The sequence below is a fragment of the Carassius gibelio genome, chromosome A2 (assembly GCF_023724105.1).
Source record: "Carassius gibelio isolate Cgi1373 ecotype wild population from Czech Republic chromosome A2, carGib1.2-hapl.c, whole genome shotgun sequence".
NCBI classification, from domain to species: Eukaryota; Metazoa; Chordata; class Actinopteri; order Cypriniformes; family Cyprinidae; genus Carassius; species Carassius gibelio.
The window spans coordinates 15,583,154-15,597,369 of record NC_068372.1 but is presented as its reverse complement, the minus strand read 5'-3'; the positions used below and the strand labels follow the sequence as shown (position 1 = coordinate 15,597,369).

The 14,216-nt window shown below is 37.0% G+C and overlaps 1 protein-coding gene across 2 annotated transcripts; it reads right to left on the bottom strand.

Annotated features, from left to right (window-relative positions):
- Positions 1-676: 676 nt before the first annotated feature.
- Positions 677-13,998, bottom strand: plcd1b (phospholipase C, delta 1b). 2 transcript variants are annotated; one of them, XM_052615720.1, is made up of 15 exons: positions 13,727-13,998; positions 10,443-10,601; positions 9,168-9,396; positions 8,946-9,075; positions 8,410-8,638; positions 7,796-7,997; positions 7,470-7,614; positions 7,180-7,332; positions 3,656-3,805; positions 3,373-3,532; positions 2,375-2,491; positions 2,035-2,213; positions 1,761-1,893; positions 1,528-1,677; positions 677-1,332 (listed from the first exon to the last, which is right to left on the bottom strand). In XM_052615720.1, the coding sequence occupies exons 1-15, from the start codon at positions 13,755-13,757 to the stop codon at positions 1,241-1,243; spliced, it is 2,259 nt and encodes a 752-aa protein (XP_052471680.1). In that variant the 5' UTR covers positions 13,758-13,998; the 3' UTR covers positions 677-1,240. The 2 variants fall into 2 exon arrangements, with proteins under 2 accessions (XP_052471680.1, XP_052471679.1); XM_052615719.1 differs by lacking the exon at positions 13,727-13,998 and adding an exon at positions 11,190-11,379.
- Between the last annotated feature and the right edge of the window lie 218 nt (positions 13,999-14,216).

Below are 14,216 nucleotides of genomic sequence, written 5' to 3'. Positions count from 1 at the left end.
CCATTTTGCCTAAGCAAATAGGTAATTTAGCATATCTTAAATGGTTGAGAGATTTTAGTTTAGCTTTAGTTTGCTTAGTAATTGGGTTTTATTATTGTAAACAAGTTTGTCACCTTAAAACCTTGTAATTTCTTCATTAGAAAATAAGTGTAAATGCCAGTAACAAAAAAGCTTTACGATTTCAGTACATTGGGGTTGAATTATGAATGTCTTTCGTATGTGGTGTTTTCTTTTGATTTAATGGAGAGCTGTATGAACTCTACAAGTTTGTAAATCCTGATGATCACATTCTTCAGCGTGACGATTAAAAGAACGACAAACCACCCATACAAAGGAATCACAAGATCAAAAAGTGCATAGTCTTAAATATTTAATGTGCTTTATCATAGCATGGTTTAAAAGGTTGGACATATTCATAATATGAAGTGATACGCTTTCAAATTCTCAATTCAGCTGCTGCCAAATAGGAAGTTCAGTGATGTTACCAAAGTAATGTGGTGGTGGTTCTGCTTTCATGTGGCCTGGATGTCCACGCTAATAAAGCTTTGTAGAGGTCTAAACTGCCAGATCTAACAGGACTGATCCTGATGATTATTACAATAATATTATGTTGTATTACAGTTTCTCCATGCCTGGTTGTAGCAATTACCGAACAAAAAGTACTTGAGCACTACAGTTTTGAATAACTTACATTTATTTCACCTTTACATGGATGCATACAGTTGGTAATGTTTTATCGGAATCACTGATTTTATTAGTATCAGCCAAAAATACGACAATTGATTACCTCATTTAATGAAAACATTAATCAGATGTTATAAGGAACTACATAAGACAAAAATACAACCTCTAATGCAGGCTTAAAACATTATCTAGAGAAACTACCCAGAGGACGGAGTGGTCTTATTTGTAATCCCAATCAAATTATTCCTCTGCTAAAATCTACTAAAAACAGTGCTCCGTTTAACTAAGACTAAAGGCTGACACTCAATATTAAATCATTTATTTGGCATACTAAAAAATATAAATGTTGTTACAAATTGTAAAAAGTACAAAAGCGTTATTGTTATGTGAGACCATCATTTCGCACCTTTAGAAAAGTTGCTCTATTCCCACGATTTCTCATTTACCCATAAGAATCAAGCTGCCTCATTTTTTGCCGACCTTTTGAGATGTCTGCGCTGTTGAATAAAGCCACATAAGATCATCTCAGACACAGTATAAAACCTGCACCATCATGTTATTCAGCATCCACAACCATGATATGAACGAAAAGCCCAGCGGAGGAAAGGTGGTCTCCTTTCTCAGTGAGCAGTGGCACATGGTGATATCCTGTCGTATAACAAAAAAAAACACCACTTACAATATGAACACAATACACCACGTGCAATACTATTGATTGTTTGCTTATGTGGCTATGGTAATATGTATCATGAATACTTAAAAAAATAAAAAAAAACAGCAATTTAAGTTTTAATAAAAAAAAAAGTCCCAAACAGGGATGAGCATGTATTTCAACCCACTAACCGTTCTTTAGGCTGTTGAAGGGAAGTGTGTACTGGCCAATGAATTCATTGCTGGAAGTGGAGTCGTAGTCCTCAATCAAAAAGCGCACGAGGGCTAGATCTGGCACTCGCACATTAAACTGGAAGTTCTCATTCCACATGGGGTTGAAGCCTTGAGAGACAACAGAGAGCGATTAGGCAACATCTTGATCGCGAGGAGAGTCCTGACTGAGCACATTTAGAGCGTTACTGTACCGTTATTCTGAATGTACTGCGTTTCCACCACAGTCGTATCAGCTGGCACACCGTAGATCTGCACTTTCACAATGGGATCAACAATAGAGGACTTCCTTTTACTCACTTTGGGTAACTGCTGGGCTGAGATCACCTATTAGACAAACCAGAACAACAGTGAACATTTAATACACATAGCATTGTAACTGCAAAAGTCTAATTAAAAAAAATATATGCAACTGACATAACACAAAGACGCAGTCCATGTGCTAAAATACAGGTGCAGATCAATTACCATCAGATGAAGAGATTTATTCTTTAACCACGGTCCCTCGGGGAGAGTGATGGGGTCAAACTTAGTGTCTTGGTCTCGTAGGAAAGAAGGCTTGAGGATGTAACCACTCCGTCCGTTTTGGAGAAAGAGCCCCTGATTCAGATCCATCTCTGGGCAGGGGGTCTGGAAGTTAAGGGCCACTGGAGAAAAGAGAGATAAATCTGAGAAATCATAAAGCTTTAAAATGGCTGTGAATTTAGCACAGAGACATTAACATCAACTTCTACCATGACTTGATTTGAATATGCACATGCCTCAGTGTCAGTTGTATGGTGGGTATAAAAATGCACATCTTCGTTACCTATCTGACAGCCTGCGTTCCACAGAGGCACAGGGTTATAGTTTGAGGAGTCCGTCCTCAGTCCTGCTGGATAAATCCGGCTGAGTTTGTCTGTGTTGTGATGGATATAATCGTTTGCTGTGACAGATAAATACAATTATTAGTTGGGGAATGTATCTGGGTAGTTGATGAACAGACGTGTAGGCAGGTTTTTGAAAGGTCAAAATGTCCACCATCATATACCATATATACTTGCTATATACACCAAGGCCGCATTTTCTGCAAAATACATTTAAAAAAAAAAAATATATATATATATATATATATATATATCAGTTTTCTATTTTTATACATTTTAAATTGTATTCCTGTGATGGCAAAGCTGAATTTTCAGCATCATTACTCCAGTCTTCAGTGTCACAGGATCCTTCAAAACTGTGAATATGCTGATTTGAAACATTTCTTATTATTATCAACAGTGTTACAAATGCTTTAAAAAGTGCAGCTTAATATTTGTGTGGAAACTGTTGATGAACAGAAAGTTCAACAGAACAGCTTTTAGTTGAAAACAGAAATCTTTTTTAACATTGTAAAGGTCTTTCCTGTCCGTTTGATCGGTTTAATTATTCTGAATAAAAATATTATTATTTTCTAAATAATCTTAGAGAAATTTTGCCTTCTGTGTAAATTACCATACATTACTTAATTTACTAAATAACGAGACTTGAAGATTTTATTTTAATAGATAATTTTGTTTATGAATAAAATCGCTCTCTCTTTTTGCCGTCTAGTAAAGTCTGAAAGTTTAAAAATCTGAATGGCTCTTTTCCTTGTTGGTCACCTGCTCGTTTCCATATTCAAAGTTGTGTCAAAGGTCTCCCTCGAGCAGAACCATCATCTGTCAGCTTATGCACATTTCTGACTATTTTGCAGAGTAATAAATCTGTGCAAGCCTGCATCCTACGACATGTGTTTATGTGTTTCATACGTGTTTGCCTGTGTTAGTCATGACATCGCACCTGATTCCTCTGCCAGTTTCACAGCTTCTCCCTCTTTGAAGGAGGCCATCTCATAAAAGGACTGCTTGTCCCGGGAATCCTCAAACCCTCGGAAGTGGACACTTTTGCAGTAGATCACCATATCAGACAGCTCCTTCGCCAACTTCAGCGACTTTGTTTTCTGTTTTAGGTATGTGTATTTATTTAATGAAGTAAAATCAATATAAATGATTTAATTAAAAATATTTTCCCCTTTCCATGGTCACATAGGAATGCAAGAAAGAGAGCACAGAAATCAGCTTACACTAGACTTCTTTTCCTGGTCTTCTTGGTCACCTTCATCATCTTCTTCCTCTGTTACACTGTCTTCTTCTGCTGTTTTGGACTCCTCTGAAAACATGTCCTCAAGTTTGTCTAGTCTTTTCCCTTTGACTATGAAACGGCCTTTGAGCTCCTGAAGAATACACAACACAGCCATTAAATCTGAGCCTGCTGATTTTGCCATCAGCTCCTATTTACATATATTCATTTAACAGATGCTTTTAACCAAATTACTCTGTCCAATGAAAGTTATGCTCTTTTTGATGATTTCGTTTTAATTTTTATTAATGTAATTCTTTTTTCAGGTAGCAGTTAAATGTTTAACTAGTGTCACCAAAAGGAAGTGCAGAATACTATGACATTTGAATATACAGTATTGTTCAAAATAATAGCAGTACAATGTGACTAACCAGAATAATCAAGGTTTTTAGTATATTTTTTATTGCTACGTGGCAAACAAGTTACCATTAGGTTCAGTAGATTGTCAGAAAACAAACAAGACCCAGCATTCATGATATGCACGCTCTTAAGGCTGTGCAATTGGGCAATTAGTTGAAAGGGGTGTGTTCAAAAAAATAGCAGTGTCTACCTTTGACTGTACAAACTCAAAACTATTTTGTACAAACATTTTTTTTTTCTGGGATTTAGCAATCCTGTGAATCACTAAACTAATATTTAGTTGTATGACCACAGTTTTTTAAAACTGCTTGACATCTGTGTGGCATGGAGTCAACCAACTTGTGGCACCTCTCAGCTGTTATTCCACTCCATGATTCTTTAACAACATTCCACAATTCATTCACATTTCTTGGTTTTGCTTCAGAAACAGCATTTTTGATATCACCCCACAAGTTCTCAATTGGATTAGGGTCTGGAGATGGGGCTGGCCACTCCATAACATTAATTTTGTTGGTTTGGAACCAAGACTTTGCCCGTTTACTAGTGTGTTTTGGGTCATTGTCTTGTTGAAACAACCATTTCAAGGGCATGTCCTCTTCAGCATAGAGCAACATGACCTCTTCAAGTATTTTAACATATGCAAACTGATCCATGATCCCTGGTATGCGATAAATAGGCCCAACACCATAGTAGGAGAAACATGCCCATATCATGATGCTTGCACCTCCATGCTTCACTGTCTTCACTGTGTACTGTGGCTTGAATTCAGAGTTTGGGGGTCGTCTCACAAACTGCCTGTGGCCCTTGGACCCAAAAAGAACAATTTTACTCTCATCAGTCCACAAAATGTTCCTCCATTTCTCTTTAGGCCAGTTGATGTGTTCTTTGGCAAATTGTAACCTCTTCTGCACATGCCTTTTTTTTAACAGAGGGACTTTGCGGGGGATTCTTGAAAATAGATTAGCTTCACACAGACGTCTTCTAACTGTCACAGTACTTACAGGTAACTCCAGACTGTCTTTGATCATCCTGGAGGTGATCATTGGCTGAGCCTTTGCCATTCTGGTTATTCTTCTATCCATTTTCATCATCATGGTTGTCTTCCGTTTTCTTCCACGTCTCTCTGGTTTTGCTCTCCATTTTAAGGCATTGGAGATCATTTTAGCTGAACAGCCTATCATTTTTTGCACCTCTTTATAGGTTTTCCCCTCTCTAATCAACTTTTTAATCAAAGTACGCTGTTCTTCTGAACAATGTCTTGAACGACCCATTTTCCTCAGCTTTCAAATGCATGTTCAACAAGTGTTGGCTTCATCCTTAAATAGGGGCCACCTGATTCACACCTGTTTCTTCACAAAATTGATGACCTCAGTGATTGAATGCCACACTGCTATTTTTTTGAACACATCCCTTTCAACTAATTCAACTAATTGCCCAATTGCACAGCCTTAAGAGCGTGCATATCATGAATGCTGGGTCTCATTTGTTTTCTGAGAATCTACTGAACCTACTGGTAACTTGTTTGCCACGTAGCAATAAAAAAATATACGAAAAACCTTGATTATTCTGGTTAGTCACATTGTACTGCTATTATTTTGAACAATACTGTATCTACAAAATCTGAAGAGCATATTTACTGCATATTGATTTAGACGTTTCATTCGGTGCTTCTAACACAGCTGTTTTAAGAAGCTTTTGCCGTAGAGCAGCAGTGTTTCTATTGTTGACTGTGACAGTGACCAGGACAGGCCACACCTTGCCGGAGGGGAATGGAAAACACTGTTATGTAAACTATGATAATCACCTGCTCCCCAGCAGACGAAGCACCAGTCACCATAGTAATCCAATGCATGCTCTTTAAAAGCAGTTCACCACAAAACCATGATGGACCAACATTATCACAGGAACTCTGCATTTCCTCATTTCACATGATGAATGTGAACATAATTGAAGGTGTGAGTCTTGTTTTTTTTTTTTTTTTGAAGAGCTGGCATTTTATAATAGTGTGAATGGTTGAAACAAAGAGAGTTTGAAATGCAGCGATGATTTCAAGTAGAGAGCAGCTGAATAAATTCCAGACATTCCGTACAGAATTCCATCCTGGAAGCATCTCCAGTTCAGACAGGCTGGAAAATTCTCTTGGGTCTCACGTATGAAGCCACTGCTACTGGATTAAATCAATCTCTATCTTTTAAACTGCTAAAAGTAAATGTGCAATTAGCAATTTAGATTTAACAAATAAATGGCACATACTCCTATGTGCATTTACTCCAAACATACATACATACATACATACACACACACACACACAAATACATACATATATATATATATATATATATATATATATATATATGTGTGTGTGTGTGTGTGTGTGTGTGTATATATATATGTGTGTGTGTATGTATATATAATATACATGTATGCGTGTATGTATATATATATTTATATAAATAAAAAATTGTCAGTATATACAGATGTAGAATTTTTTGTTTTTAAACAATACATTTTTTGAACAGTTTATTTTATTTAATTTTAAATGCAATAATTCACTAGCATCACAAGGATTTAGCTTAAATTTTACTTTAGACAACAGTATAGAATTTTAATACCTGCTAATTTAATTTCTGAAAACACCAAGATCCTCTGATATTAGTGTGTGTGTGTGTGTTATCTCTATGAGGAAATATTGGATCTTCAGTTCCAGGTATCGTTGGTTGGTTGTATTTAAATTTATTGCTAAATCAGCTTCATTGGCTATTACATGGCAGATACAAATTACACACTCAACAAAATATATCATAGATACAATATATATATATATATATATATATATATATATATAAAGTTGTTTTTTTTTAAATACTGCGATTGGGTGTGTAATAAACAGGATAACATACAATCAAGAAGTCGTTTTTACACAACAAACCCTATTAGACTTGGTTTCCTGAGCACCCAGTCAGGTTTATTTTGTATTTTATAAGAACCAGATTAAGGTACGGTATCCCTTACATAATCTTGCATGTAAATTTGCCTGTATAACATGGCCAAGCAGATTACTGCGCCTTACATCTACAGATTACTTACTTACATCTAGTAATCACTAACCTCTGGGGAAGGGAGGCACGTGGGCATCTGATCTCTGAGGGGTTTGGTGACCAGAGCACTATCCAGGATGGAGATCAAGTGCTGAGCCATGATCTTCTGCTGCTCCACACCGCAGTGGTTCTCCAAAGACAGGATCACAGGATACTCGGACGTCTGGGGAAAAAGTTAAAAACACACTGTTGACCGAAAGTACACCGGAAGGACAAGCTCTACAAGTCCCAAAATCCATCACTAGATTATCTTGGTGAAATGAAAGCGGTTTACATTCATTATGTTAATAATATTTTCACCTTAAAAGCATATTCTTTAATGACTTTTATCACATCTTTGAAGAGGATCTTCGAGGTGAGAGTGTATCCATGATAAATGACCGGCTCTCCATCTGATCCATCCCAGCAGTCCAACTCCACACAGCGGCAGCCCTTGAGAAGTGCTCTGTGGAGGGATAATGCAACTTGGTACTCCAAAACTAAGCCATAAAAACCTGCTTTTCGAAAGATTCATTCATTCAGATTCTTTCATTATGAAACTAGTAACTAGCTAATTAAATCAGGTGATTCATCTTTAAACTATTTCATTAAAATGCAAACAAATGTTGAATGGTTGACATCATTACTTTATGTACGCCTCGGTGCTGCTGGGTCCTTTGAGCTGGTCCTCCAGCAGGTATGTGTTGTGAGAGGAGGAGATGAAGTAATGGTTGAGAGGCTGGTTCATGTCCTGGTAAACACTTTTATGAGCCGGGTTAAAGATCAGCCCCTCTGGCTGTTGCAAGTACATCAGGAAGCCATCTTTTGTCATTTGCTGTTGGGCTTTGGCTACAAGAAGTGCAAACACAGACATGCAATTACAAAAAGATATACTTGCCTTTTTTGTTATACTGAAAATAAATGCATTCATTTACTTTTTTAAATGTTTTTGAAAGAAACCTACAAAGAGGAAAACTGTGAAACATCATTCTGTTTAAATGCATTTTAAAATGTAATTTATTTCTGTGAAGGCAAAGCTGAATTTTCAGCAGCCATACAGAAGTCTTCAGTGTCACATGATCCTTCAGAAATCATTCATAATATGTTGATTTGCTGCTTAAGAAACATTTCTTCTTATTATTATTAATGTTAAAAACGTAAATGCTTTTTTTCAGGACCCTTCGATGAATAGAAAGTTCAAAAGATCAGAGCATATTTTGTAACATTTAAAATGTCTTTAGTGTCTTTTCTGAGGCATTACCATTTTCATCAAGCTCATATTTCTCAATAAGCTGAAGGGCATCATTCTGAGACGCGTCCTCTCTCTGTTCGTTCAACAGGAAGTTCAGCAGGTCAGCGGCGCTCATAAGACCGTCGGTCTTTGCATACGCTCCATAGATGACCTCAATCTCCTCTCTTTGGGTCAGGATTTCATAGAAATGCTCAATCTCCTCGCCCTCTAGGAATCCGCACTGTGATTTGTCACATTTCTGAAAGAGAGGAAACTGGTTTCTAGTCGAGCTATTTCTTGTGTAGGTAACACTTTCTAATACGCTTCCATTTCTTAGTTAATGTTAATTTACTAACATAAAAAGGCTAAAGTTGTATCTCTTAATGAAGTTTAATGGATCTGTGCTAAGATGTTTTTTTATTAACTTACCTTAATGTTGAATGAATACTGTATAAAATGTATTGCTCATTGTTAGTTAATGCATGCATGAGATGCACCTGTAGCCCTGAGAGAACAACATTATAGATGGGTAAACTGGGTTAGATTCCTGCAGAATCAAATATTACCTGAAAGAGCATTGCAGCATAGTCTTCATCCACCTCAATGTTGATGTCTCGTAGAAAGCTCTTCAGCTCTTTCTGACTGATCTTGTTATCAAAGTTTTGATCTGCTTTACGCATACAGCTGTAGATCCAGCTAGAACTCTGATGTAAGGACAATTAGAAAGATATCTGAAAGAATAATGCTCAAAATGCACCTAAGAATCACAGGCGTTTCGAAAAGGATACTGCTCCGTTTTCTTCTGCGGATTGAGGTTCTTCATATTTGAGATGACTTTCTCCAAACCATCAACCCACTTCTTGGCTTCTTCCTCAGAGCTGGCGATCAGGTCCAGGCTCTTCTGTTGGCTCTTAAACAAGATGGAGAACGCTCGACCCTCCACAGACTCCTCTGTGTGCTTCTTCAAACTGTCCGTCTGCCGACCTGTTCGCACCTCCTCGATGTCCTCAACAGAGACTGAGTGAGGAAAAAAGATACAGAAACATGAGCATTACTGTACTTTATAAAATTAAATACAGAAAATATATAATGGAGTAATGTGTAACAACGTGGTTCCCACTGATCCCGGACACTGATCATATATTTTGGATGTTTTTATATCTTTTTTATTTATTTTTTTGATTCACTGATCCAAAAATTGTGTTAATCAGGATCTCAATTTTATTTTTTTTGATAAAGAAAATATGTTTAAAGCGATTTATGCTTAAAACGAGTAAAAATAAACTGAAAGACAAGACATTTTTCATCAAAACTAGTTTTTTGCCCCCTAGTTTCTAATAGTGTCTGCTGTTAAATGCTGGATCACAGTAATATGAATATGGAAATTCTATGTAGAAGAGGTCATGCATAATAAAATAGCACTGTAAGCTTGATTTTAGGCATTTGCATAAAAATATACATACATTTTAAACATAGCCCCAGGTCTCCTTTACAGCACCAGTCACAAAACGACAATATAACGTTAAACTGCTGTAGTAAAACAACTTGTACACAAATACTTAATTTGGTGAAACATTTGTTTGATTATTAGCCTTTTAAATTTATTACATTTATAAATGATATACAAATCTTCTTGGCAATGCTTTAAAGCATTTAACAAAGACAAGAGATCTATAAAAGTGCATCATTATGACAGTCATTCATTATTATGATGTAATGATGTAGTGGTATTCACCGTTTTTGAAGTCTCTTATGCTCAGTATGCTCTAATATTAAAAAATGCTAAAGACATTAATGCTATACTTCCTATACATATTATGCACAACTTCATTTTGTCTGTATGCATTAGTTTTACCACGTTTATACTTACAAATAAGGACTTGCAATTAAATCCAATAGAGGGGGGAAGTGCTATAGTCTCTTCTCTGAGAGACACTCATCAACGTTCACATTAACAAACAAAACACATTGTGGGTCAGTCCAGGACACAAGCGCACATATGCAAAGAAAGGGCGGACTCCGACACACCCCTGGCCTGTGCACATCCCTTTTTTGTGACTCACATGTCTGTTTGGACTTCAGGGTCTTTTTGGATTCATGCCACAGGGTCTTGCAGTCGTCCTGGAGTTTGTAGTAGCGTGGCTTTTTCCATGAACCCGAGCGGACTTTCAAAAGATTTCCACCACTCATCAGGAACTGCAGGTCCTTGTCATCCTCCAAACCTGTGGGGAGGACAAGAGCAAGAGCAAGAGCGCTCACATTGTCATTCTTTCAAAGCTCATTCTGAAAGACAGATTTGTGGGTTCTTTCCCACATCACAAAATCCTTTTTAGGAAGGCAGAACAAACAAAAGGATTGTATTGTGTCTCTCTGGTCCAATTGAGGAAGGAACCCAACCATTTATGAGTCCAGCTGCTGAGGAAGAAAACGTGGCTTAAACTTTTATGTAAAACACAAAAGACTCTGCCTAAAAAAAGAGACACCTGACACCAACCAAGACCAGCTTTTAGGTCAAACTACCATAGCACAAATGAGTTATTTACAAAGGCGTGGTGTGTATACTTTAAACACAACCACGAATCAATAGGTGTGATGTGTTTTTGCTCTATTTACTATAATAGCTCCCCACTAACACTGAATTCTAGATAGGCAAGTTACAAAAGAAAAAGAGAATTTTTTTGTTGCAAGATATCCTTCGAGATAGTGCGTGTCAATTAACTGCATACATAATATGACCAACTGAATGCCAATGTAAAGGCAAGCTTACTGCAGAGATACACATAAGATTATCGTTATATTTATTGTCCTACCTAGACGCTTCAAGCTGTTGCTCGCTGTTGTTTTGATCTGCGCGCGGTGTAAGGACTCTCGAGACTGGCTCCGCGCTGGCTGTCTTCGTACACACTGCATATTGTGAATACTCCGAGACAGAAATTAAAACTGCTTGTGAATAAGCGAGCCGCAAACACATCCCAATGACCTGCTGCTGAGTCTCACTCGCTTGAACGCGGTCTCGGGGCGTGTACTAATGCAAAGTTCATCCCTAGAAAACACTGTAGTGATACGTGATCTCATCGAATGGCTATATTTGTTTGCGAATTCTAACAACACGTCAATAATGTTAAATTAAATAAATATTTAACGAGTATGCTTATTAAAAGTATAATTGAGACGACTATAATGTTGAATTAAATGAATAATTAAAGTATACTTGAGACGACTCTCAAAAGCGCAAAGAAATACACATGAGTGCAGGCACGGCGCCAGAATGTTTCTCTCTACCGGTGCTAAGAGGGTCTAGCCCAATATGTGGGGGTGCTAAGAAAATAAATTATATTGATGACGTCAGAGTTTCTTCATAAAGAAATGGGGCTAAACCGGGGCTATTAAAATTCTGACGCGGCCATAGCCCCCCAACAACCCCCCTGTGAATGACAGCTGCTGAAGTATTGGGCTTTGGCGTGTCTTTCTGTGCAGAGGCAATGGCGCCATCTAGTGGCATCACTTCCGGTCCAAAACACAGCAGCCACACTCCCATGATTTTAGGATTTAGATGTGCTGGTGTAGCCTATGACCGCTTCAGAATTATACAGGGGCTTCTTAAATTTATAAAAGTGGTTAATGCTTCACTGGCGGGATTTGGCATAGTCTATTAAACTAAGTGAGAACTCAAATATTCCTTTCAAATATTATAAAAAGGTAGACAGTCGGCCAAGAGCATTTTATTCAGAGTGGCTTATTTGTACTGCAATGTCAACATAAAAATGCATATATTTATAGGTGATGTTTACATGTATAGGGCCAGGTCAATGATAGGATTGCTGTTAAAACAAACCATTAAAAATAGTTTATCAATTGAAAAAAAAAAAACATTTAAATATTTGATGAGAGTAACTTAAAACACTGGCATCTAAAATGTAATCTAAAATGTAATCTTGGATTCTAACTTGGCATCTAAAGTTTCAATTAAAAATAAAACCTAAACTAATATTCAAATGAAAACTAAAAATATGAAAAATAAAAGCTGCTTCAAAATATGAATAATTACTACAATAGTATATAAATAATAAATGCTCAAATAAAACAGATAAAAATCATGTTAACTCAAGTGACTTTGATGTTTAATTTATAAATTTTTTTTAACATAATTTAACAATCTGTATTTCTATGCCTCTCTTTCACTGTAAACTTTTGAAGTTGCATAATAGTTTTTTATGCATCTATTTTTTTAAGTTCTGGCCTAACTGTCTTTTCATACAAGTATGTACATACAGAATGACAGCTTTTTTTATATATATAAGACAACAATTTGTAGTGGCTCTATCTGCCCCCACAAACCCTCAGGCTGCTTCCTGCTGTCATTTCAGTAAAAGAGAGGACAGTTAGGTCCTATTCATATCCGTCTGGGTGAGAGAGATACTGGAGATTCAGGAGGTGTGTACACAACAAGCACACAGTTATTTAGAGGTCTTAGGCTTTTTAGAACCCAAACGTAGGTCACGTTTACTGTTGCATATTATCACCTTCTGAAAAAAAAAAAACCCTGCATAAATTCACTTTTTTTTTTCCAAATACAAATGTTACTGTTTTTAAACTTTTTTTTTTCTAAAACTTTGAACTGTAGACAAACACTTTAAAATGAGTTAAGCCTTGGTTTAAAGAAGCGAGTAAACCCATAATTTGACAGACGTTTCAGGCAGAGGAACTGAAGTAATGAAAGGGATGTTATGTGAGACAGTCGACGGAATGTTGCTCCAGGCCACTGACACCTCTCCTGTGCCCCATCCTTAATAGGAAGTCTAGTAGGTTATTATATTGCTGCAAAATTGGAGCACTGTAAGAGAGGGACAAACACACCCAACAAACGACAATACAAAGTTTCTAAGGGTGTGGCAGCCATATTATGTCCTCTAACTCAATTTACACTATACACCACCCATTCATGCGTTTAACATACTACATCCACAGGAATAGCTGACTGAAAACAAAGAATGTGTGATTTTTTTAAGTATTTTCAAACTTAGTGCACAAGTTAAATCCAATATCTAATATATTAGCATATAAAATAAACTCGGTTTATCATCGGTTTGTTTTCCTCTACACTGCAACATCGACCTTTAAATCTAATATCTAATAAATCAGTGCGAGGACTAAAGCTTTGTAATGGTTAACATTCAGTTGCGCGTGGCTGAAACTCAAGAGCGCGTGCAGCTTTAGTGAACAGGTCTGAACATTCACTGCTCCCAAACTGAACTTCAAAAGTGTGTAGAGTGAATTTTGTGACACGCGTGACCATTTCCGAATCATTTTAATAAAAGTTCCATTTCTGTTTTCATTAAACACTTACATTGTTTCTCAGCAATGCCGTTGGAATCCATTTCTCGTAAATACAGCAGACTGTTAAATCCTTCTCGTGCACAATATGTCCAAAATTCTCGACTCCAGTAGTTCACGCGCAAAAAGAAGCAACATAAAACGTCGCAGTCCCGTTGGCGCAAAACAGACGAAACAGATCTGCTCTGTTCCTCCAAACCTTCTCTGCACAGGTACAGATTACCTGCCTGTGGCTGCTAACGTCTCAGTAAAAGGTATCTATCTCACGACCAGCCACTCCCACTGATCACTTCAGCATCTTATAACGGCATGCTGTGCTTTCAGTTGCCTATAGGGGTCATGATCAAACATGATGCTCATCAAAATCATGCTCAAACACTAAAGCAAATTCAGACTGAGTTTGAATGTTAGGTTTGTTTTATTATTCTGGAGAAACAGTTCTCAAAACTCCACTCCACTACGTGCTGCACCTTTAATTACAGCTGTAGACACTTGTCATGTCA